This window comes from Biomphalaria glabrata, chromosome 18, assembly GCF_947242115.1.
Source record: "Biomphalaria glabrata chromosome 18, xgBioGlab47.1, whole genome shotgun sequence".
Lineage (NCBI taxonomy): Eukaryota > Metazoa > Mollusca > Gastropoda > Planorbidae > Biomphalaria > Biomphalaria glabrata.
Window position 1 is genome coordinate 4,165,173 of NC_074728.1, and position 26,478 is coordinate 4,191,650.

At 37.5% G+C, this 26,478-nt stretch overlaps 1 protein-coding gene across 1 annotated transcript in view; it reads left to right on the plus strand.

Moving 5' to 3' along the window:
- LOC106055992 (uncharacterized) overlaps positions 1-26,261 on the plus strand; it is a 34,141-nt gene extending 7,880 nt beyond the window's left edge. The window contains exons 5-16 of the mRNA XM_056017491.1: positions 2,176-2,265; positions 4,432-4,639; positions 5,879-6,032; positions 7,416-7,469; positions 10,104-10,238; positions 11,130-11,285; positions 13,010-13,213; positions 13,524-13,736; positions 16,115-16,309; positions 17,722-18,090; positions 25,777-25,890; positions 26,024-26,261. Of these exons, the coding sequence (XP_055873466.1) occupies positions 2,176-2,265; positions 4,432-4,639; positions 5,879-6,032; positions 7,416-7,469; positions 10,104-10,238; positions 11,130-11,285; positions 13,010-13,213; positions 13,524-13,736; positions 16,115-16,309; positions 17,722-18,090; positions 25,777-25,890; positions 26,024-26,067 (1,936 nt within the window). The 3' untranslated portion in view covers positions 26,068-26,261. The remainder of the gene's footprint in view (positions 1-2,175; positions 2,266-4,431; positions 4,640-5,878; positions 6,033-7,415; positions 7,470-10,103; positions 10,239-11,129; positions 11,286-13,009; positions 13,214-13,523; positions 13,737-16,114; positions 16,310-17,721; positions 18,091-25,776; positions 25,891-26,023) is intronic.
- Positions 26,262-26,478: the final 217 nt, after the last annotated feature.

Consider the following 26,478-nt stretch of genomic DNA (forward strand, 5'->3'; position numbering starts at 1 on the left):
GAAACATTAATTTTGACAAGGATGTTTTATGAATGAAAATTTTCTATTTGACGTCAAAGGGAAAAAAATGAGACCGCTTTCGTCACTAGTCCCACAGAGAGTCTCTTAGGGAAACAATGCGCTACTTTACTTTGTTACAGAGTGCAGGTCTTAACCCTGTAACGTATCACTTGATTTTTCTCACCAAATCCATACTGAATATAATAATTGCAACAATTAATGCTTGATCGTAACCATTTGAGAAGTTACACTGCAAATACTTTCTTCCAAGCCAATAATAGACCGATAGTTTGACGCAGAAGCTGCAATGTAAAAACAACACGACATGAGCTACGGTTTGTTCTCGACTGTAAAAGGGGACTTCTGGTTGCCACATGCAACATCATTTACAGACTCCCAATCTACTCTGAAAGCACTTAACAGCAGCACCTCAAACAGCCCAAGAGAGTTGACAACACTCATTGTGATAATCCATCAGATGATATCAAAATTAAATATCAATATCACCATACAGTGGATCCCTGGACACATTGGCATCATGGGAAATGAAAAGGCAGATAAGCTATCAAAGGCAGGTTCCTCTATGGAACAACCAGATAGACCTGTTAACTACCTCACCCTAAGGTCAATGTTAGTCAACAATCACAAAGAGGAGTGGCTCAACCAATGGGCATCAGGAAACACAGGCTGAGCCATGTACAAAGAAATGACTACGCCTAACAAACTGGACAGTGATAACTTCCTCCCCAGCAAAGAACAATCTCCAATTTTCCAACTAAGAACAGGACACACACCACTATTAAATTACCATCTGAACAAAATAAACTCCACACAACTCCCCCTTTGCACCCACCCCTTTGAAACCGTAAACCATATCCTCTTTGAATGCCCCTCCCTAATCCACCTTAGGCAGACCCTACTTCCACTCCAGCCCAACATAACCAACACCCTGTACGGCAGTGCTGAACAACTGAAGAAAACAGCACACTTTTTTTCCTTGGCGCAGAATGCAAAAGACCTCACAGCTCAGCAGCAATAAAGCTGGCTAGAAGAAGAAGAAGAAGAGCTATGGCGACCCCTTTTTACAATCCGCAACTCTGCCGCGACCCCCCCCCCCCACACACACAGCAATAGAAGAATAGACAAAATACAATCCATATTTTCGATGGTCTTAGGCGACCCCTGACAAATCGTCAATCGACCCCCAAAGGGGTCGCGACCCACAGGTTGCCTAAACACTAGGATTGTAATTCCATTTTGTGTGCACTCATTGTAAAAAAAAGCTCAGCACTTTAAAGGTTAACAAATTATTCTAACGAGCGAGGCTCAGTCACCTGGTACTTAACTGTTACGTGCGCAGTGAAGTGTGAATGTAGAATGGTGGGAATGCATGTTGATTGGGGAATATTAAGGAGGATTAGAAAATGGAGTAGTGTAAATAAGTTATTATTAACATATTGTTATTGGTTAAATCGAGATTAAAGTCTTCATAATATAATATACTTGTCGACCGGCGGCGTAGCATACGCCGCTATTTTGCACGGCCGGCCTTAGGCCACTGCAACCTTTGCCACCGCAGTGGTCCCCGCGCTTTCATAGGACACGCGCTAATTCAAGGTGTATTAATTATTACATTAAACCATTTTATAACTTTAAACAGATTCCCCGCGCCCTCTTGTCGATTTACCAGGATATCTAGAACAATAACTGAACAATAATACTTTAATATCCAATAAAGCACACAATGACTTCAACTCTCAGTAAATATTAATACACAAGCACCAGTCCAGGAGGCAACCGTCCAACCTTCCTGGACAGGGAACAAGACCTCACTGGCTAACACAGTCTCTCGCACATTCAAGGAAGACTGAACCATTCAGTTCACAACACGTGCAGACTGTTAACATTCCTAACCTGGGAGTACATAGACAAGACGATATAACTATCATACCAAAATATCAACAAAGTAACATATCACTCTCGCCACACCTGCCCCTGACAATTGACACAACTACGATCAATCTAAGCTATGAATGAGAACTTTATTTTTTAATTATCAAAAATGCTTCTACAAAATAGCTAGTAAATTGTTAAAATATATTTTAGTTGCATTGTCTAAATCTAGATTCAATAGGTTCACAAAATCTTAAAGCAAATATTTCATTCTTAAAACAGGTTACCTAATGAGTTTTCTGAACATGCAATCATCATTATTGCTGTAGGGAGCTTACAAGATTACGTTCTAAATAATATGACTTTAAATACGTGAGTCTGTTTTTATGTTTTCATTATAATTTGGTAATGAGTTTTTCTGATTATTTAATGTGCAGCGGTGTAGATTTTTAACCTGCTATGATTGGGTTTTACTACGAAAATTTAATTTGTGATAGGTCAAAGTAATTGTGAATATATAATATTTACAACAGATTTTATAACCTTATATACATGTTTACTTTTTTTACTTTTTGAGCTAGATTAATTAGTTGTATAACATTTAGATCATGTACTATAAAGGGGGGATTACTCTTGAGGGATTATGGGCACGATATGACCTAAATTGTGCCGATGTGCCAAAAACCCAAAATATCAAATATCATCTTCACCGGCTATGATGTAGAGCAAAAGTAAAACACCCCTTTCAGTTTTTTTTTTGGGAGGGGGGCATACGTTAACGAGGGTGCAATGTGGACATCACAACGATCTTTATTTTACCAATTTAATGTCAGGTATTAATTAGAATAAGGTGGACTCAATGGAGCCTCAAAAATCCCGATACTAAAATCCCATTGTTTCCTGACATTTGAACCCGAGACGCCTCGTTTCGGAAGCCAAAGCCGTTACCACTCAGCCACCGCTGTACCTAAAAGATGTAAGGTGTCCGTGTAAGTTACAATCAACAGCTCATAATCATCGTTAAAATCATTGTCATAATAGATTGTCATAAAGTTTAAGGAATGTTTCATCGCTGGCCAGTGTATGGGAAATCCACCAAAAAAATTGTTCTGTCTACAATGTAAGAACTGGATATAATGTTTATAAGCCGCACGTCAAGTCAAGGAATTAGATGTTAAAAAATTAGATTGTCAGATACTATTTGATACGACTAAATAAGGTATTCGATAGTTTGCCTTTGCTTGATGCGCCCTAAATGTAATAGACCTAAATGTAATAGACAAGTAGCGTTTTATTTTCTCTTTCGGCCGATATATTTATACAGGGAACATTTTCCCTAAAATTCACCCAGATGTCAATTTATTTCCCCCCCCCCCCTATTTTCCCAACTGGTCCAGACAAGTGACAGGATCCAAGCATATCGAGAAAGCTTAAAGCATGAAATAAATAAATTAATTGGTTAAAAATATTTCTAATTGTACAGATTTATTGTTGTAGTTCTAGATCTATTACAAACTTAATTGCATGACTAATCCAAACCAATTGATACAATTACACCCTCATATAAGCTTTTTTTTTTAAAAAAAGTATTTTTATGTTTTATCGTTTTCCCTGATCACTTTAGAAGTCCCTCGGAGCGCCCTGCGCCCCATTCACTGAACACGTTAGAATACGGTCCGCCCAGTTTCTATTAACCGTTTAATCTTTGCATTCTCTTTTTTGCTTTGACTTTCTCTTTTCACTTTCATCTCTTTATTCATTCTCTTTGGTCACATTTCTATCGCTGTGTTTTGTACTCCTATTCTTCGTGTCCTCTGCTTACTTTGGTATTCAAATAGGTATCCACCTTTTATTTGTTTTATATTTCTTTGACATTTTTCTATGCTTTTCTTATTTGCACTATACCCCCGAACGCACGTCATTGATAAGTCAATTTACAATGAATACTTTTTTTTCTCTGTTGTAAGCTAAGCATAGTTCTATGCTTTCAGTTTTTATGACTTACAGCTGTATTGTTCGTTCACTACTTTGACCTCAGCTAAGTATACATACATATATGCTACAGCTTTATGTAATAACCAAAATTGCTTTGTTTTTCAAAAGTTTTGTAAGACTGATTAGCTCTTGTATTTTATATTGTTATTTCTCTCTTGCAATGTAAGACTTGACGATTTCAATTCAAAATATATATATATATGACGTAGTCACTTTTAAACGTTTTTCTCTTTGCGTTCTCTTTTGCTTTCTCTTTCACTTTTGTCACATTTTTCGACACCTCCTTTCTTGTTTTGCTCTCTCTTGCTTGCTCATGATCCTTAAGGGATGACGGGCATGACATGGCCCAAATTGTGCCGATGTGCCTAAACTCAAAAACTCAAACTTGCTTGCTCACTGTTTGGTTCACTTCAATTCGTCTTTTTTATGGGCTCATTCATTAACAAACCGAATTGTTTGTTTCGTTCACTTGTTATCTGAAAGGCTAATTTTTGAAAAAAAATGTATATTCCTTCTTAATTTCGTTTTTTTTTTTGTCTACAGTTTTAGGACGCTTCAGGAGATTAGCAGCTATATGAAATTACGACTTTTACAAATTGATTTGGATCCGAATGTGGATTCGCCTTTCTCTCTGAGGACTCTTAGTGGTCAAGCTTTCGGCTGCTATATGTTTGGATTAGGCGAAGGAAGTACCTATGCGACTCCAATCGCCTTTGGAAATACAAGCGTAGACTTTGATTATTCAGAAGATGTATGTAGTGAGCTGTTATGTAAATAGACTTACAATTAAGGGCTATACAAGTATATAAAGAAGCAAATTATAAAAGAATGTTTTTAAAGAAACAAAGCTTATATAAGCAAAATGCACTCCGCACTGGCAACAAGTTTCTTTTTAACATTCGATTTATAAATTTGAAATAAAGTGTTTACATATCTAAGGGGACGATTCCGTAAATTGTTAGCCGTATGTGTGAATACTGAAGGTTGTTACCAAACAAAATAGTTAGTTACCATTAATTAAAGACAAATTGGCTATTTCTTTTTATTAGCAAATTTCTTATCTATAAAAAAAATCATATGTTTGTGGTAATAAATTGTTGTGCGAAGTTTCAACTTGATCCGAGAGTAGGTGTGGAAGAAATAACGTGAACTAACTTTTTACCGAACAGACAGACAGACAGAGTGACTTGATACAAGCTTTGTAAAAGAAATAAAAACACTCTTCTCTATTTATAAATACTAAAATACTAATCAAAAAAATTAAGATAGGCCTTCACCATTTAAAATACATCTCTATTTGAGGGCAGTTAGCATCTCTAAGAGTTGAAGACGCAAGCTGTCCATTATTCTTGACGTGTTAAGGGGAGATAAGACTCTCTAATCACCCTTGCGCAAAATATTGCATGTTCGATAACGCATCGATTACTGTACACATGCTCAATATATTCATTAGAAACATAGGCCTTGTGTTGATTTTTAACAGCTAAGTGTGTAGGCCCTAAGGAGATGAAGCGGACTTGTCTACCGATGCAGACTATTACATTACATCTGAAAATGTGTTCCATTATATTAGTTTTGAACTGTAGAGTCGTTAAAATATATATTTTTTTATATCGACATTAAAAAAAGTCACTTTAAAAAGAGAATGTTATAAAAACATTAACAATATAATACGTAATATAATGGCATCCATGCGTTCCTTTCGGGGGCCCTACCGGTGTATTTGGTTATCAGCATTTCCCCGAAACCCCAAGTAGCCAATCCGCCCTTGATTAGCTCTGTATTTTAAAAAGAACGCAATGCATTGTGGGCTCTAAACAAATCTCTATACTTTCTTTTCGGCTTGCAGGACAAACTAATTTGTATTACATTGTCGGCAACAAGTTCACAAATTGAACTCTAGCTTTAAGAGATTAGATCTATTGTCTTTTTTTAAAATAAAAGCTGAAATAATTTTAATTCTACTTCAACGACCGCTACGTCGACAAAGCCTTCCACAGCTACCATCTCACCAGCGACTACCGCCAGACCAACACCACCAACAACCACCGCAACTTGGTGTACGCCTAGCCCACAGAACGACGGAGACGGGGAAGATAATGACTGCGATGGTTACGTCGACGAGGAAGTCCCCAATAAAAAAGGTTTGGATAAAGAATAGTTTTTTTGTTTTCATTTCGAGTATAGTTTATATAATGTTGGCAGCCACAGAGTCATATACCTCATTTAAATCTTTGAATATTTCTAATAAATACTATGATTCTACAAGAAGTGGTATTGTAACGAAAGTATTATACAGCTAAAAGTAAAAGTAAGCTTTAAAATTTTTTTTTAAAGTCAACATTTAACATTTTTTAACAATTAAACATTAAACTACGAAGAGTAAAATAAACATCAAACATTTAAAATTAAACATTACACAACGAAGAGTAAAAGTAAACATCAAACATAAAAAAAAATAAAAAGTAAATAATAAACATAAACAAGTAAGCAATACACACAGAAACAACAATTAGTTCCCTTTCTGACTTGTAGTATATAGGGCAGATGGTGTCAAGGTCCTCTGTTTATGTGGCCTACGGTTAAGGGGGGTGTCATGTGACCAGTACAACGACCAACCGCCTTTACTTTTCCCCAAGTAACGTCAGGCACCCATTAGAGCTGGGTGGACTCAGAGGGGTCCAAAGATGCCGAAGTTAAAAATCCCAGTCTTCACCAGGATTCGAACCTAGGACCTCCGGTTCAGAAGCCAAGCGCATTTTCGGCTGGGAAGCTCTATCGCTCCTAATGGCGTGAATCTGTGAATATCGGAGCCTCGGAGTCATCTTTGAGACCATGAGATATCAGAAATAAGCTTATCTTCAATCAGGAGCTATATATGCATATGTAGATAGTTGCAGACATCGATTAACAACGGAATCGTCAAATATATCAGAAATATATAGCTCTAGAACTAGGTCAGTAAAGTAGTAAATTTCACTTTTAGACCTTGCGATCTATAGGGCACATAATATAAATGTCAACTCTTTCTGTAGCCCAGGGTTAACGAGGGTGCCATGTGGCCAGTACACAACAACCGCCTTTAATCCCCCCTTCCAAAAAAAAAAAAAAAGGTCCCGTACTCATTAGATCTCAGAGGCGCCCTAAAGATAATGAAATTCAAAATTCCAGTCTTCATCGAGATTCGAACCTCCAGTTCGTAAGCGAAGCGCTTATACACTCAGCCACAGTTCCTCCTAAATAGGTTAACTTTCGGTTTTAGTCAGACAATAGAGTGCCTGTTTTGGTTTTGGTTTTTGGTTTTCCAAAGTGCGTTGAACAGCGAAGACATTTGTTTTGAAACGAAAAAAATATTAATCTGTTATCAACTCTGCATAGCGGATTTTAGTTTAAAAAAAAAAATGATAATAACATATTCATAGAATATGTTGCAACCAAAAAAAAAAAAAAAGGAAAAACAAATAAATTCAACTATCATCTATCTGTTTTGCAAAAATTCTAAATATAACTTTGATTAACTTTCTTAGATGACGATAAAGATGGCCTAACAGATGAAGATAACTCAGTGCTGACAGAAAACGGTATTTGTAAACTCACAGTTAATCTGTTCACCTAGACTAGTTATAGCTATTTGAATCTCAGGCGACATTTACTTTTAAAACAAGTTGTGATTAGATTACGTAATAACGTAAATGGTAGAACTCTGACCTTTTGCAAAAGATATCAAATCTGCCGGCCTTTTGTCAGGATGAAGACAAGGGCGGATCCAAACTATAGTGAAGGAGAATGTGTTTTCTATAATCCAAATTTTGGTCCAATTATTTATTATTTTTAAAACTAATATTACTCATCTTTTTTGGTGGGATTCATTTGCATCTCTTTTGCTCCCGCTTCCTATTCTCGGATAAAAAGAAACTCTGCACTAAATTAATTTTCGATTTATAACATATGTTATTCAAAACATTTACAAATTGGTTAATTAATTAGTGGTACTTAAAAAAAATCTTTTTTTCTATAGAAAAAGGGAAATAAAACTGGAACTATTGAGAGAAATGTCAGCTATTGAGATGCTCTTTCCCTTATTTAACCTTTTAAAAATGTATTTAAAAAATATTTCGCTAGTTTTATTATTTATTTTCTATGCTCTTACAGTGCTTTGTGCACTTGTGGAGAAGGGATTATTGCTTTGTGCACTTGTGGGGAAGGGATTATTGCTTGCTTTGTGCACTTGTGGAGAAGGGATTATTGCTTTGTGCACTTGTGGGGAAGGGATTATTGCTTGCTTTGTGCACTTGTGGGTAAGGGAGTATTGCTTTGTGCACTTGTGGGGAAGGGAGTATTGCTTTGTGCACTTGTGGGTAAGGGAGTATTGCTTGCTTTGTGCACTTATGGGTAAGGGAGTATTGCTTGCTTTGTGCACTTGTGGAAAAGGGATTATTGCTTGCTTTGTGCACTTGTGGAGAAGGGATTATTGCTTTGTGCACTTGTGGGTAAGGGAGTATTGCTTGCTTTGTGCACTTGTGGAGAAGGGATTATTGCTTTGTGCACTTGTGGGGAAGGGATTATTGCTTGCTTTGTGCACTTGTGGGGAATGGAAAATCGCTTTTTGCACCTGTGTACAAGGATCTATTGCTTTGTGCACTTGTGGGGAAGGGAGTATTGTATTATGCGCTTGTGTACAATGGAGTATTGATTTGTGCACTTCTGTACAAGGGAGTATTGCTTTGTGCACTTCTATACAATGGACTATTGCTTTGTGCACTTCTGTACAAGGGAGTATTGCTTTGTGCACTTGTGTACAATGGACTATTGCTTTGTGCACTTGTGTACAATGGAGTATAGCTTTGTGCACTTGTGTACAATGGAGTATTGCTTTGTGCACTTGTGTACAATGGAGTATAGCTTTGTGCACTTGTGGGAAATAAGTATAGCCTGAGAACGTAGGCATGGTGTCTTAACGTTGATAACCTAGGCATGGTGACATATCTATGAGAACGTAGACCTGGTGACTTAACGTTAAGAGCGTAGGCTTGGTAAAATTAACGTTGAAAACGTAGGCATGGTGGTATAACATTGATAACCTAGGTATGGTTACACATCAATGAGAACTTTGGCACGGTGTCAACCCTGAAAACGTAGGTATGATTCATTAACGCTCAGAACGTAGACACGGTGACAACACATAAAACGTAGGTATGATGCCTAAACGTTGAGAACGTAGGCCTAATGTTTTAACGTTGACAACGTAGGTATGGCGGTGTAACGTTGATAATATCGGCTTGTTAACATATCAATGATAACGTAGGTACGGCAATAACGCTGAGAACGTAGGTATGGTGACTTAGCGTTGATAACCTAGGCATGGTGACATATCTATGAGAACGTAGACCTGGTGACTTAACGTTAAGAGCGTAGGCTTGGTAACTTAACGTTGAGAACGTAGGCATGGTGGTATAACATTGATTACCTAGGTATAGTTACACATCAATGGCACGGTGATAACGCTGAAAACGTAGGTATGATGCCTTAACACTGAGAACGTAGGTACGGCGACAACGCTGAAAACGTACGTATGATGCCTTAATGTTGAGAACGTAGGCCTGATTACTTAACGTTGATAACTTGGGCTTGATGGTGTAACGTTGGTAACCTCACCATGGTGATATATCGATTTGAACGTAGGTACGGTGACAACGCTGAGCACGTAGGACTGGTGACTTCACGTTACGTTTGTCTCCTTTCAAACATTCAAATTAAGTCCTTGCACAACAGTCTGCAGGACAGCAGGGAATTATTGTGAGCAGGATGTGCATCGTAACGCCATTGTGTTGCTCATTCCTCACAGCGAGGCCTCAAATCTTGTCAATAATGTTGATTTACAGTAATTTACACTAAAGTGATTTTTAAAAGAACAAATATATTATTTTTACAGCACTGGAAACTTTACAACAGACTATAAGTTAGAAGATTTTATTTACAAATGGAAACAGATATTTATTTAAAGTTGTACTTAACATGTTTCTATGATTTCTTTTAAATCCCGAAAATAAAAATCCCGAAATTTGAAATCAGTGTCTTTGCCGAGATTACAACCCAGGACTCCAGGTTCAGAAGCCTAGCGCTTATCCACTCTTAAAACTAAGCTTATATTAATTAACAGATCGTGACAATATGCTAACAAATACAGTACTAGGCTACTAATGCTTGTTTACCAGGATGTCTGCCTGGATGGTATGGAACTTTTTGTGACGTGCTGTGTAGATGTGAGAACAATGAATGTTTGACCTCTGGGGACTGTAAGGAAAACGTCAGATGTCTTCCAGGTTTCTTTGGGCAGCAGTGTCAGTACAGTACGTTGACCTTTGACTTACCTTATTATAAAGTAGACGTATAATTAATACATTTCACAAATGTTAGATTGACAGAGGTTAAAAACTGGAATTATTCGGAGGGGATAGTACATATTACTAGTGTCGGCAACTATACAGAAAGTTCGTTACATATTACCATATAAATGTCATCGCAGAGGGTCAGTTAGTCATTGTTCATGTTAGTTAGTCATTGTTCATGTTAGTTAGTCATGAGTATTTGTAAAGTTAAGTTCCTTTTCAGGAACTGTAGAGCTATAAATCAGATGATGTAGAGGTCATCTATTTCTATGGCTGACAATGTTAATGACAGTGTCATGTGGCCAACCCAACGACCTGGTGTTGATTAAAGCTGGGTAGAATCTTTCTGCACTATGGTCCAGAAATTTAAAATCCAAGCTTCACCAGGACTCGAACCCGGGAGACCGGGTTCGGAATCAAGCGCTTTATTGATCAGCCACAAAGCCTCTTTAAGTATATAGTATTGCATTATTATTACTATTCTGAAACGGATTATTGATCGTATGTATCTATTCTGTGTTATATTTCGAATACATAATTATATGCCAACAAAGTTATCATTGTGATCTATATTCTTAATTATTTATTCTATAGATTTGAGTTTGAATGTATTTAACTCAAGAGAACTATATTCAACGCTTTTTTTTCTTCCTAATATACAGTCAGTGAGTGATAATATTTGTGAAGGTACCTCCAAAGCCGAGTATGTCACATGATTGTGAGGACAATACTAAGCTCTCTCCAAAAACATGATATCCCTATTGGGAGTGTTTTGTCATTTTAATCTATTTGCATTATATAGCCAAGAGTGTAAACACATTAGGCTGACTGTGATGATATCTCTGTCCACAGAAGACCTGGTAATGACATCCACAGTAAGTCAAGAGGAAATGAAGTTTCGTAGCGCCACCAAATGTCAACAAAACTTTACAGCCTCTAGCCCTCTCATAATACGATTTCCTGATTTAACTCGAATTTCCTGGATTAAAATAGAGGCTGTATCAAAAGGTAGGAATAAAAAAATATTTAGTGAACTTACAAAGTTATCAATCTTGTTTATGCAAAACAGCGAAAACCTATACTTGTTTCAGTCAATTATTCATATAGAAGGGATAAAGCATCTACTTCACCATATATCCCAACTACAATGATATTCCTCGGAACCCTAGTAATTTGCAAGGTCGGAATAGGTGTTACACGAACTACTGGAATAATCAACTTGTAGGCCACCACGTGAATTAATCTCTCTAAAAACAAAACAAAAATTAACAAAGTGTTCCGCGAAATACTCAGAGTGTGCAAAGTGTTCCGCGAAATACTCAGAGTGTGCAAAGTGTTCCGCTAAGGGAAAAGTTTGGGAAACACCAAGGTCAAGAAAACATTCCAGTTGCCCAAAATATGGGATATATTTTTTTGACTCATTTTCTTGAATTATGCATTAGCCTACTTGACTTTCATATTAGCGTTGGGCGTAGAGTTTGAGCATATAAAAGGTTTGCTGAACCAGCCAGGGAAAATTATGTATGTAACAATCATTCATAAATGCAAAAATAAACGACAGACTTACGAAAAGAAAGCGTGGGAAATAATGGACATTACTAGTGTAGACACTATTGTGCTACAATTCGTTATTTATCAATTATCAATTGCTTGTAACGAAACAGGTCAACACTGTTGAGAATTTTCAAAATAGTTATACCTGTATTTTGGCAAAAAATTCTCGCAACTATATTGTATACACATTTTTAACTATATTGCATACTGTTATGGCATGATTAGAAATGTGTTGTTTCGGAAATAGTGGAAGCTTAGAGACTAGTACAAACAAGACCAGGTTTGAGGCAGAGCGAACTATCAGCCGATGTAAACAGACTACTTCCAGGACGACGTTTATGAACGTAGAGAGTTAGTCGACATTCGACGGTTCCCTTCGTTACTATCAAACCTCTTGTTCGACATTCAGTACCAGCGTCGACTAACTTCTATTGACTGTTCGACCTTTCGCCGGTGTTATTGGATTTCGTTGAGTGTTACCTCCGTTTGAGTATTTGCATTAGACACCGCGCGGAAGTGCCTAAAACTATACATCTGCAACTACAACGCATACACCGCGCGGAAGTGCCTAAAACTATACATCTGCAACTACTACGCATACACATTTTAACTATATTGCATACACATCTGAATTGCATAAACATCTACAATTATATTGCATAAGCCTCTGAAACTAAATTGCTTACACATCTGCAACTATATTGCTTACACATCTACAATTATATTGCATACACATCTGCAACTAAATTACTTACACATCTGCAACTAAATTACTAACACATCTGCAACTATATGCATACACGTCTGCAACTATATTGCATACACATCTGAAACTATATTGCATACACATCTGCAACTATATTGCATACACATCTAAAATAATTCCATGTGTTTGTAAAAGTGTGTGTGTGTATGTGAGTGTGTGTGTATGTGTTAGTATGCTTACATCTACAGATCTTATACTTTCTTTTGCTGCCACTCTCCAAGTCTATACATTTCTCGTCCTTATTGTAAGTTTTTTATTGTTTTTTTATAGGTAAACTAGGATAGTTTTTTTTATTATAAAAAAACATTATAAGTCAGTATTAATAATGCCCAAAAGATGTATGTACTAATAACAACGGAGTACACTATAATTAATATCCATTTTGTCTAAATTGCTTGTTTATTGTCTGTAGATAGTCTAAAGGGCCTTCAAGTCATGTACGAAAGCACTTCAAAACTTTGCTATGCAGGGCGTTGTTTGGAGCGAAGAGACATTTTACTTGGCACCGACACACTGATCATCAGCTGTAACATCCCTGGCTACATTTGTCAAATCAATATTTCGTTTAGTGAGCTCAACAATTCCAGACAATGGTGTGCGGTTTATGTTGGCGCAGGTAGGGGAGAACATGCAGGCTATGACTTAGTGGATCTTTTATTGATAGGCTTCATAGTTTTGTAAGGTAAGAAAAACAAAAACGAAATGGGAGGAGCAGGGGGTGGGGGGAGGTGAATTGATATTTAAAGTACAACTGTTTTGTTTTTCGGTGCAAAAAATGTTTATAAGAATCCATTTATTAAATATTGGGAATGTGCGATATGTCTACATATCTTAACTATTTAAAATAATAGCCATTACCTTATTGTCAAGTCCAAATAAATTACAACCTTGACTACTATCTGTACACTATGTCAAACTATTTATAGGCCGCAATCTTGCACTTGGTAAAAATGTATCCATGTCCAGTAATTCTAAGGACAAGAACGGAGTTATCAGCCGTGGGTCACTCTCCGTTGATGGAGACACAGACAGCGCTGAGAAAAAATGTTCTACCACAGATATCAAAGATAAGAAACCGGTCTGGAGAGTTACATTTCCCTCACCTGTAGTAGTATTTGAAGTAGTCATTCAGTTTAGAGGTAAGGATTTACTTTGCCTTCTATCATATATGAATTAATAAGGGTAATTTTCGCTTTCATGTGTCGTGAAATTACCCATATTCTTTCTGACCGAACTTGTATTTTATTAAATAAGGTTCTAACAGTAATGCCACTTTAATGTCAGTATTGAGATCAACATTTTGATAATACATCCGATAGCATAATATCCTCATAAATTTCGCAGTTTACTTTTGTGGCTCCGAATTAAAAATTAAAGAGATCTAGATGCTAGTTTAGATTTTGATCTAGATGTATTGTCACAAGACGCTAGCGGTGTGCTGGCGCCTGCTTCGACTGGTCGTAGTCTAAGGCGATTCTGGAGACCCAACTTTTGACGCTGGAACTGTGTATTTTGTGGCTTTAGCCCTGCCGCGATTTAACTCGACTTGTTGGTATTGGTGCTTGTGTATACAACTCACATATAACACTGAACACCAGAATAATAGTTCAAAACACGTAGCGTATAACTTTATTGATATAGAATATAGAATCATCCACAACGTTTTAAATATAGATACACCAATGAAACTGATAACAACTAAAGATGTCCAAAATGACTGTACACTTTGGATTTAAATATAGTATTCTTAAAACAAGAATTGTAGTTGAAAATATTAGGAAGATCAAGAAGCGGGGAATGCGACCGTCCGCTCTCAAAAACCCAAGGCAACTCCGCTTTCTCCCCACAATACCCAGGTCAGCCTGCCTCGTTCAGGACCAGGTCACCTGGTCAGGTGACAGTATAATCAAAGGAAAAAAATATACAGCTGCTTATTTCCCTTCCCAATAATAAACTAAGTCTAAGTTAAATAAAATAGATTAGAAACACAAATAATTAAATTAGAATAGAAATTAAAATAACGATAATACAAAAAATTAAACATTCCACAATAACTAAGGCCATGATGGCAGGTAAGGGGTCAGTTGGGTCAACATTCTTGAGCCAGGCCCGTAGTGGACTGGTGTTGTTCTGCTGCACAAACACAAACGGGTGTGGCCACACAGCGGACATATATGGTATAGATTTCTACTCGATCTAATCACATAAAATCCATACAAATTCACTGTTCACCTTCTGTGGTCGAGCGAACTGGCTGTTTGTTTGTTTTTCTCTTAAAGGATTTGTTTTTTCATGACTTCCTCAATTGGGTGAAATACTTTTTCAATTTGTTTAAGCCAAAAAAAAAAAAAATCTAATACATTCACACTAACTGGAAAATAGTTTCAAATGGAACGATATTTACATACAAATGTACTTCATATATGTACGTATTATACTACATTAAAACAGATTTAATTATTAGTATTATTTTAATTATAATTACTGCATATTACTACACTATTGCTGCATTTGTGAGTAAGATTTTCTTTGGAATGTGCCTGAGAAAACTAATCTAGCTGATAGAATGTCATACATTAGACGTGTTCAGTACTTCGAAGATTTTTGGAATTTACGGGAGGGAATGGAATGTAACCCTCACTAATAGCGAGTATTGTGTGGTTTGAGCTCTGGTCTGTTGTCTCTATGGTCCTGGGTTCTAATGCTGCTCACCGCCATCCCCCCGTTGACCTGTTGGATTAGTGATCACCATCTTACTTACTGTGACTTAGGTCCTCCCATCTTTATTGGGCGGCAAGCTGTCCCATAAAGATCTGTCACTGGCAATGTCTGAAGCCTCCTCCCACCTGGTGTCCACTGTTCTGAGGTCCTCCATGAAGGTGTGTCGCCAAGTAATACGAGGACGTCCCTGTTTGCGCTTTCCTCGTTTTGGCTTCCATGTTATCGCAACTCTTGGTGTGCGTAATTCATTTTGACGTAGAACATGTCCCGCAAACCTCATGCGCCGCTCAGTCACAACCTCACTAAGTGTTCGACTCCCAGTTCGGCACAGGATTTCCTTGTTTGAGAACCATCATCTTGATCAAATTCCAATTGTATAAGAGCCTTAGAGGTTTGGAATGTTTGGAATGAGAAGTTCGAAATATAAGCCTATTGGACAATGGCTGCCTGGTCGTGCGGTTTGCGCTCTAGACTGTCGTTCGGATTTATCGACGGTGGAGGGTTCAAACCCTGCCCGCTCCCATCCCCCGTCGTCCTGCGGGAGGTTTGGACTAGGAAGTAAACTATCTTCAACTCTGAAGGAACATCCGAAACATGTAAAACATTTTACAAACAAAACATTGTCTTGTAATAGCTTGCTCAGGGACTGGACAACAAGTCCCCATGATTAGGGATTAGGATGTAGGCCAAATAATCTTTAATATAATCAAACATCGGCAACATATCCAACACAATTTTCCATCTTTCTAGATCTATAAGGTTTTTCTTTTCATGCCATTTTTCTTTTCATCAACAGCTTCCTTTAATGAAACGTTCATAGTACAATTGTTAGACTGCAAAGATCAAGTCATCTCTACCTTCAGCGGAATCACGGAGCCAAGAGTTTCATTCATACATAGAACTAGACATGGCCAATATACTCAGAGTGTGGAAATAACTTTAAATAATTCAAACAGTGCTTTGTCAATCTGTGAATTTGAAGCTTATGGAGGTACCACACATTTATACTTTTTTTCTGTTAAAGATTTATTATTGACTAATCAATACATTTCAAATATAAACGATGTCTAATTTTATAGTATAACAATCCTACCCGCAGAAATATGGCACTCCACAAAACGTTTAAAAAATTTTAAATGAATACAAACATTAATAATAGAGACAAATAGAAACAATAAGAGATTGTATGTACAAGTATTTTCAAAGGCAGGGGAGGGAATTAGAGTGATATTGGTAATCAAATTCACGGGTAAAAAGTATATGGTTAGAAGGGGTAGCGTTATAATGCGAGCTGTGCCACTTAGATATAAGATATAACAGCTTAAACAAATCAAATTTTAAAGGGAAATGGGGGGGGGCGCTAAATGATGACGAGAACAGTGATATCGAATTGACAGGTCAAAAGTGAGTTTGTGTTTGGAGGGCGTTTTAAAGCGGGCCGCTCTAATTAAACATATTAAGTACTAGAATATACTAGTCAAAATATATGGCTCCTTTTGTCTCGAAAGGCAATGGATGCGCCTAGATGAGTCACTGGTTTTTGTTTAGTCTTGAGACGAGGCAGAACCTGGTGTGGCTAATCAAGCCGATTTCTAGAGTGGCAGACTTTGCCACAATTCATGCATGTGTATGAATCTGATTCAGGGCTGGCGGACAGGGCAGCTTTCTTTTTTTCCCTCTTGATTAAGGCCGCTTCGTTTCCTTTGCTCTCTCTCGATTTTTTTGGGTACACTTTCTATAAAACTTTAAACATTTTAGTACTACCCTTTTTGACTTGTACGCTAAGAAGTTTTATAGAAAGTGTACCCAAAAAAAAAGGGTACGGCCAAGGCAGTGGCGTCACTAGGGTGGGTGTCGTACCCCAAGGTTCACTCCCGCTCCTTCAACCTTCCCTCCAAACGTTCCCAATAACCATAGTGTTGTAACTCTAGGGTAGGCACTCAACGAAAAGGCAAGCAAACTCAACACAGTTTAACAGGAAATAAATAGTTGTGTTTATTCACTAGGGTAAACACATAACATCCTTCAGCTTCCTCAGAGTCTTACTATTAAGTATACCAGTCCTTTGCTACTTAACCCGAATGTGGCCCAACGACAGCCTTCCTCGCTTCGCTCCAGGTCCCTACTACAACCTTCAGGCAGCACAAAAGTTGGCCTCTTAGTTTCCCAAACATTCAGACTCTTCACAATCCCTGATGCACTGTTCTTCTCTCCATTCTATTGTCTTCCTGTTTACGTTCAACAGTGCGCTAGTGCGCATCTCAAGCACAGATGCAAGGCAGGGTTACAACAATACGTTTTAACATGTATACATAATTTAACGTTTGAAACGTCTCTTTTCCGTCTATATCAGCTTTTCCTTTTAAATGCACAAGCCGTAAAGGCATTATATTATGATTTCAGACTGTGCACCTCCCGTTTATGGGCCAGATTGCACAGACATATGTAGCATCTCCTGCTTAGACCAAATGTGCACCTACGAGGGCTACTGTTACCACTGCGCCAACGGAACTGGAGGTCCGTATTGCTTCGACGGCTGCCTGGAATGGTGCGTGGAGTATGAGGAAGCTACAAATGCTACCACCTCCACTACAAAAGTAACGTACGCCCCCCATAGGCAGACTGGATTTCGAGTGGAGAATTTCTGGTTTTACTTTATGGTCCTACTCTTCCTCCTCTGCGTCTGTTGCTGCGGATGCAAAGGCTCAGACAAACGTCAAGACCAAGTTCTTTTACAGCGATGGAAAGAGAACGAAACTTTGCTACTGAAAGGTACGAATGTAAGGGAACTCGGGTGAGTTCTTTACCACTTACGTATGGCTCGATAATCTAGGGTATGATTCTCAATTACACTTGTCAATACTTGCTTAACTCAAATACGAACACTTAGTATACATCAACTCTAACTCCTTATATTCATGAATATCGATAATACTTTAATACTTAATAAAGCACACAATTGTATCACTCTTATGAAATACACAAAACACCAGCACCCTACTCAGACCAGGTCAGCTCTCCAACTGCTAGACTGACCGCTAGAAACCTAATTGTCCCCCCTTGAAAATCCCGTGATAAAAACAATTCACACACCAACTAATAAAATAAACAAACACACACACAATCTCACATCTTACACGCCCACGCTCTTGACATCTCCCCCTTACTTCCCCTAGATTTTCCCTGAAAATCTAAGTCTATATTATGTACACTAAAAAAAATTATTAATGACATTGTTGAAGTACAACATGGTTAAAAGAAATACTACTCAAAAATACACAGTACATCTTACTATGTTTACACAAGTAATTTGTTTCAATTCAACAAACTACACCCATGAGTTTAATTATGAAATAATGAATACTTTGTTTCTAAGCATCAACATTAATAAAATACATGAATTATCTTTCCATTTCCAAACAAAACAAGTTCATCAATAATAATGCATATGTAATAATAAAACTAATAATATAACTAAACTAATCTTCATCTGTTCCACTTGTCCCGTTCCTTCTCTTGTGACGTCAGGTTACAATGTAGGCTACTGTTTATTGTTTATGAATATAGAGCTTAAGACTTGACTTCCGATGCTTCTCAATACTGGATGAGACGACGCGTGTTGTGCAAAGTACAATTAAAACACAAAGAGATGAACAGTTCAGTCAATTTAATTGAGCAATAATAATAATAGTAGTAGTAGTAATAGTAGTAACTTCTCTGACGAGACGATCATAGTTGAAAAAGTTCAACGTACATACTGGATTGCTGAGACGTGCACAGTCTGAAAGCGTTACAATACCAGGTATGCTTCTGACAGAGACAATAATGTGAGTTCAAACTGTCAGCCTAGACAATGGGTCAGCCCAAAAGTTGTCTGTACCTTTAATGTGCTGAATGTCAAAGTCCATAAGGTATAATATCCATCTAGCAATGCGAGCATTGGTGGTTGCAGACTTGAGATACTTGAGATTCAGGTGATCAGTCCAAACAATGAACTTACGTGAATACAAGAAGTGTTCCAACTTCTTAATTCCCCATGTTAATGCTAACAACTCACGCTCCATTATGCTGTATTTACATTCACGAGGGAGTAATTTTCTGCTGAGGAAACTGACAGGATGCAATTTGTTTCCCACGTACTGTAGAGCAGCAACTGCAACAGCCTTGTCCGAAGCATCACACTGTAGATAAAAACATTTATCCGGATCAGGCAACATTAAAATGGGGTGAGAAGTCAAGTATCTTTGTATACGCTCCAATGCAACCTCCCCCTCCACAGTCTTAGCAACTTTAGAAGGGTGCCCTTTTTTAAGAATTTCAGTAAAGGGAGACAACAAGCTTGAAAAGTTTGGAATGAAGGAGCGATAATAATTGAGCAGACCTAATAATGATCGGGTTTCCTTCTTTGTTTTAGGGTACCGTAGCTGCAGAATCTTACTGACATTAGAATTTTCAGGCTGAAGAAAGCCTTGGCCAATCTTATGGCCTAGGAATGTAATAGTTTGGAACCCAATGAGTAACTTGTTAGGCTTAACAGTAAGATTGAATTCTCCTAACCTCTCAAGCACCTGTCTCAACGAGAGCATGTGACTCTGCCAATCAGTGTTGTACACACAAAGATCATCAAAATAACAAACTACTTGTTCTAAACCTTTTAGCACTCTACGCATTGTTCTGTTAAAGAAACTAGGACTGTTTTTTAAACCAAATGGGAGATATTTGAATTGATAGTGTGCATTGGGTACTTTGAACGCTGTGTACTGCTTACTACTCTCTTCTAATGGCACCTGCCAGTAACCTTTTGTTAGGTCTAATTTACTAAAATATTTAGCTTTCCTTAGTGTGATAAATAGTTCTTCTTGATCTGGTATGACTTCTGCATCAAATTTTGTTATGGAATTTACTTGCCTATAATCAACAACTGGTCTCAAGGTTCCATCTTTCTTTTTGATTAAGATCATAGGAGATGCATAAGGCGATTCACTCTCTTCAATAATATTCATGTTAATCATCGACTCAATTTCTTCTTGTAGCCTTTGTCTCAATGTCATTGGTACATTATAAGGTTTTAAATTGACAGGCTTATCCGATGTTAGAGTTATTTTAAAGGGCTCCACTTTCGCTTTTCCTGGTACATCTGAAATTACGTGTGCGAAGTCTTCAAGGAGTTTTTCAATTTCATTTTTCTGAGTTTGGTTTAAGTCTTTATTAATGGTTATTGCCCTTTGGTTTATTTCTCCATTTCCATGGATCATTTCCGGTAGTTTTAGTTCTTCTATTTCATTATCAATGATTTGCCCTGTTTCATCACGGTCATATTCATCCACGACTCCAATAAATGCAGCAGACAAAATGTTACTCTTACAGCTACTGTTGGCAACATTGTTACTTGTTACTTCAACTGGGGTGTAATATTTGATTAATCTGTTTACATGAAATATCTTTGATTTGTTTCCTTTCTTTACTATGTAATTTAAGTCTGATAACCTCTTTTCTATCTTGTACGGGCCTTCCCAATATAATTTGAGCTTATCTCCCTTTTTTGGTTTCAACACTAATACCATTTCTCCTGTATCAAAACTTTTTTTTACAGTGTTTCTATCATATAGTCGTTTTTGTTCTTGCCTCGCTATGTCTTCATTATCACATGCAATCTTAGCTGTACTTTGTAGTCTTTCTTTTAACTCCTCAAGATATTCAAACAAGTTAGTATAATTAGTGTCAACTTCTTTTTCTTTGGTCATAAGTTTCTTCAAAATTGCCATCGGCCCTCTAATTTTTCTTCCAAATACAAGTTCGTAGGGTGCAAATCCTGTTGTATCGTTGGGCAATTCTCTTATAGCGAATAATGCCGAGGCTAAGTATTTGTCCCAATCTTTAGATCGTTCAGAACACAGCTTTCTTAATATGCTCTTAAGTGAACCATGTAGGCGTTCTACGCATCCATTCGAGGCCGGGTGGTATAGCGAGGACTTGATTATCTTCACATTGAAGAATTTGCAGACTTCTGTGTATAAATCTGAACCATATTGAGAACCATTGTCAGAGAGAATGGCCTCTGGAAAACCAATCCTAGTGCAGACCGAATATAAAGCTTCTATCACAGTAGTTGTCTCTATGTTTCTCAACGGTACAGCTTCAGGCCATCTGGAGAATGTGTCTATTATAGTTAGGATGTATCTATGTTTACTTTCTGTCATAGGAAGAGGTCCAACCAGGTCTATTGCGATTTTCTTAAAGGGTACACCTTGTCTGTCCATCTTCCCCAGCACTGCTTTACCAGCTCTCCCTGGAACTTTTGCTCTCTGACATGGGTCGCAGCACCTTACCAACTGCTTTACATCTTTGTCGACCCCTGGCCAATAAAATTCAGAGTAGATACGAAGTTTTGTTTTCTTTACAGACATATGCCCTGCCAGTGGTGAGCTGTGGGCGTTTTCCAGTATTAATTTACGTCTGCACTTAGGAACAACTAAAAGATCTTTAACTACTTGAGGTTCTGTAAGGGACGTAACTCTCTTGTAAAGCAAGCTCTTCTTTCTGACAAACATAATACTTGCTTCTTTAGTCACTTGTGTTGTTTGCAGGTTGCATTTTCTCCATAGTGGTGCCAGAGTTTCATCTTCTTGTTGTTCCTTCTCTAGACTCCCTTCTATACTTGTTCCTATGATTGGCGTCTTTACTTGAGTTTCTTCCCTTTCTTTGTCCTTCATTCCTCTAGTCTCTACGGCTGACACGAACAGGCCTTTCACATTGCCTATTAACACATCAGCGACCGGCTCCGGAAATAGCACGACGATGAATTCTCCTTTCAGGTAAGGTGTGTCAAGCATTGCCTTTGCGGTTTTGTATATAAATACTTGTCCGTCTGCTAAGCACAAGGAGCATTTCTCTGGCAAAATATCTTTTTCATTGACAAGTGTCTCTCTTACGGCGATAACACTACAGCCGCTATCTCTCAGGATCGACGCCTTTCTTCCATTCAGCTTTCCTTCTTCTATGTTTAGTGATCCAATAGACTTGTCGTTTATAATGAAGTTAGCCACACTTTCTGGATTATGGTAGATCAGATTGCAAGTCCCTTGTCTATCAGGCACTTGCACCACGGCACATTCGGCTTGATTGGAGTAGTTCCTTCTTGTCTCATTCCTATACCTTCCTTGGTTATTCTGGTACATTCCATTTCCATAATTGTTTCTTCTGTTGTTAACTTGGTTGCTGAATGTGTAATTTGGCCTATTCCATCGCCCTCTTGCTCTGTTGTAAGAATTGCTATAGCGGGGTCTGACGAAATTTCTTCTGGGCTCATGGTATTCAATGTTTGGCCTGATGTAGTTTGCGCTGCTAGGGCTGGTTTGGTAGCGGTAATTTTGCCTATTCAAATCTCTTCTGTCACTCACTGCGTTGGCCTGATAAATTCTCGATTTCTTGAAAATGCTTTTACTGGCGAAGATTATCTTTCTGTTCTCCAACAAATCAACTAGCTTTTCCAACGACTCAGGTTCTTTATCTAGGATCTCTTCTCTTACCTCCTCGTTTAGGGCACTGAGTATAGAGTCTTTCAATATTAACTCCTCCAGCTGTTCAAAGTTTCGTTCTATTTTCGCCGCCTCGCACCATTGTCGGAAGTTCTTTTGTAATGCCACAAAAAATTCTCTTGGGCCATCTTCAATTGGGACAGTCTCATGCCATCTTTTCCTGCAGGCTTCCTCCGTCATTCCCACATAGTCTAAGAGCTCTTTTTTTATCTTCTCGTAGTTAGTGCAGTCCACTAATCTTCTCTGTGTCAGGAATTGCCTTAGTTTAGGTGTTATTTTCTCCTGCAGCTGTGCCACCCAGTCTTCTTCTAGAACCTTGTCTCTCCTAGCTGCCATCTCGAACATGTCGAGGTAACAGGGTAGATCTTCGGTTGTCATGGCAGGGAAACCTTTACTCAGTCTTGGTCTCTGGGCCGTGACTCCGGTTGTCGCGCTTGATTGTGTTTTATTTTTTTCCTGGGCAATTAGTAAGTCAAGTTTCTTCATTTCTCTTTCGTGTTCCCTTTCTTTCTCTTTCTCCTGTCTTTCTTTGTCTTTCTCCTGTCTTTCTTTGTCTTTCTCCTGTCTTTCTTTTTCTTTTTCCTCCAATTCCAGTTCCTTTAATCTTATCATCTGTTGCAGCTTGGACATTTCTCTTTCCTCCACCCTCTCAGATCTTTCTCTTCTCTGTTTCTCTGCCTCACTCTCCTTTTCCATGTTTTACTTTCTATTCCTTATAATACACAGCACTCAGTACGTTTGCTACACTAAGTTTTACAGAAAATTTTAAAATAACAGTCCTAGTATTTCTTTTACCTTAAATTACTACCTTAAGAATAATTATAGTGCTCTATACTATACAATAAGAAAATAAAATCAATCCTAATTTTGAAGAATATTTTTAGTTATACAATAGATTAGGCAAGTAAATGATCAAGACAGAAAAATACAAATTGAAATAATGATCAGATTATTAGATTCAGATAGGAAGTTAGAATACGTTGATTTTAAAGACTCTTGCCTTTTTTAAATTGGCAACAATAAAATCAGAATGAAATTACTGAAGCCTTAAATTGAGAGGCTAGTATGACAGCACATAAAAAAAAAGGAAAATATATGATAGTCAAATTGAAACAAATTATAATAGAGGCAAGAAAATAGAGGCTAGAGAGTAGAGGGTTCAGCTACACGAGAGGTAACACAAATCACTTAACTTCCACTCCCTGCACGTGATCCAACCTGTCCTCGTGATGCAACTTCGGGCTGTCGCTGTCCTCTCTGTACTGGTACTTCAAACCACCGCCGTTCCTCAGGCCAAATCAAGGGGCATAACACATGAGGAAAAATGTTTTAAAATAGAATGAGTGTCAAATTAACAATAATATAACATGTAGAACAATATTTGTAAGTTTAAGAACATCAATTACATGAGGAAAATGTTTTAAAATAGAATGAGTGTCAAGTTAACAACAATATAACATGAAGAACAATATTTGAAGTTTAAGTACATCAATAACAATTTATAACTGCTATACTTATACAATTTCTGCGACGAGAGGTCCTGGTTTTCTTTCACAAGAGCCCCCAACTGTAAGGGAACTCGGGTGAGTTCTTTACCACTTACGTATGGCTCGATAATCTAGGGTATGATTCTCAATTACACTTGTCAATACTTGCTTAACTCAAATACGAACACTTAGTATACATCAACTCTAACTCCTTATATTCATGAATATCGATAATACTTTAATACTTAATAAAGCACACAATTGTATCACTCTTATGAAATACACAAAACACCAGCACCCTACTCAGACCAGGTCAGCTCTCCAACTGCTAGACTGACCGCTAGAAACCTAATTGTCCCCCCTTGAAAATCCCGTGATAAAAACAATTCACACACCAACTAATAAAATAAACAAACACACACACAATCTCACATCTTACACGCCCACGCTCTTGACAACGAAGCACCTTATGTCTAGCTTGTAATGTTTTTTTTTTTTTATTTTAGCGACCCTGAAAGGGGAATAGTAAAAAAAAAAAGTAAAGTTCCCCTTTCAGACCTTGGGCAGATGATGTAAAGGTCATCTGATTCTGTGGCCTACGGTTAACGAGGGTGTCATGTCGCCAGCACAACGAACAACCGCCTTTACTTTTCACAGACTAATGTCAGGTAGCCATTAGAGCTGGGTGGACTCAGAGGCGCCCAAGGATCCGGAAATAAAAGTTTCAGTCTTCACCAGTGTTCGAGCCCGGACCCCCCGTTCAGAAGCCAAGCGCTTTACCGCTCACCCACCGCAGGGAAAGAGGAATAGACGCTATTAGATTTGTGTGGTATATCTGTCCGTCCATCTGTCCGCCCCGTTTTGATCTCGTAAACTAGAAAAGATATGGAAAATCCGACATCATGATATTTTATACCTTTCAAAGTTCTGGTGCAAAGTCTACTTTTGTCTATTCTGAAAGCGAAGAGTTCAATTTTTAAAATCAGTTTTTTTTTCCCAGCTTATCTGTCCAACTATGAGCAGTCCAGGCCATTCTCAAGTTTATCTCTTTTTTGCAGTGCGGTGCTCCTAACGTATGCCCTATTGCATTAATATCTTTGAGGAAAACATTTAAAGAAGTCTTAGTTTCTTTTTGTATAATATCGATGCTTCAGATTGATATAAAAGGATTGAGAGAATTACTGCTTTCTAATTAATTCCACAAATGCAATTAAAAGGTAATACGCCCAATTATATACTGGAGATCCGTGTTTATGTGAAAAAAAAAAAAAAAAAAAATTTTTGTAGAAATTATGAAAATATTGTCACAATCTAAATATTATATAATTTAAATTCAATAATAATTCCCATGTAGTAGTATTTGCATAAATCTTCTAGATTATGAATGGAATGGACTTGCCTCATGTTTACAAACAATGTCGTTCTCTTTTCAGAAACTCCAGTGTTCAAGTCTTCAACGTCTGTAGATGTAGTGCAGACGAGAAGGAGTTTGTGCTCGTCATCATTGTTCATGTCTTCAACTCCTGTAGACGTCTCGGAGGTTAAAGGTTCTGCACGTATTTCGAAAACGGCTCTAAATATTCCATTGTTTTTTTTTTAATCAAACATTTATTAGTTATTAAGAAAACAAAAGACTTTGTGTAAAAAAACTTAATTTTTTAAGTGTTTTTTTTTTTTCAGAATCAATTTCTGTCAAGTCTTCGAGATCGACAGACTACCGATAAAAAATTTACAAAGTTTTTTTTTGTCATTAATGTTGTTTAATTTTTACATGTTTTTTGTTTGTTTCAATGTAATACAATTTTAAAAAGTAAAGGAAAAAGGTTTTCTATTCTACTTTTTTTTGTAAATCCATTTCGTTTGACCTAGCCTGCACATATTTAAATAATCTGTCCAGCACAGGGCTTTAATAGTCCCTCAGGCCTGGACAGTCTCCCAGAGTCCGCAGACTATTTGCAACTTTCACTAGTAATCAAATAGACCCATTTTCATTTCTGCATAGTCTTCAAATAAAGTTCCAGATTTATTATTAGGCTTAACACACACATTGTGTGTAAACTTTTTTTTTCTACAGATCCAATATTACAATCCTATCGCTTAAATTATACTGTCATTTTAAATGTATATAAATAGTC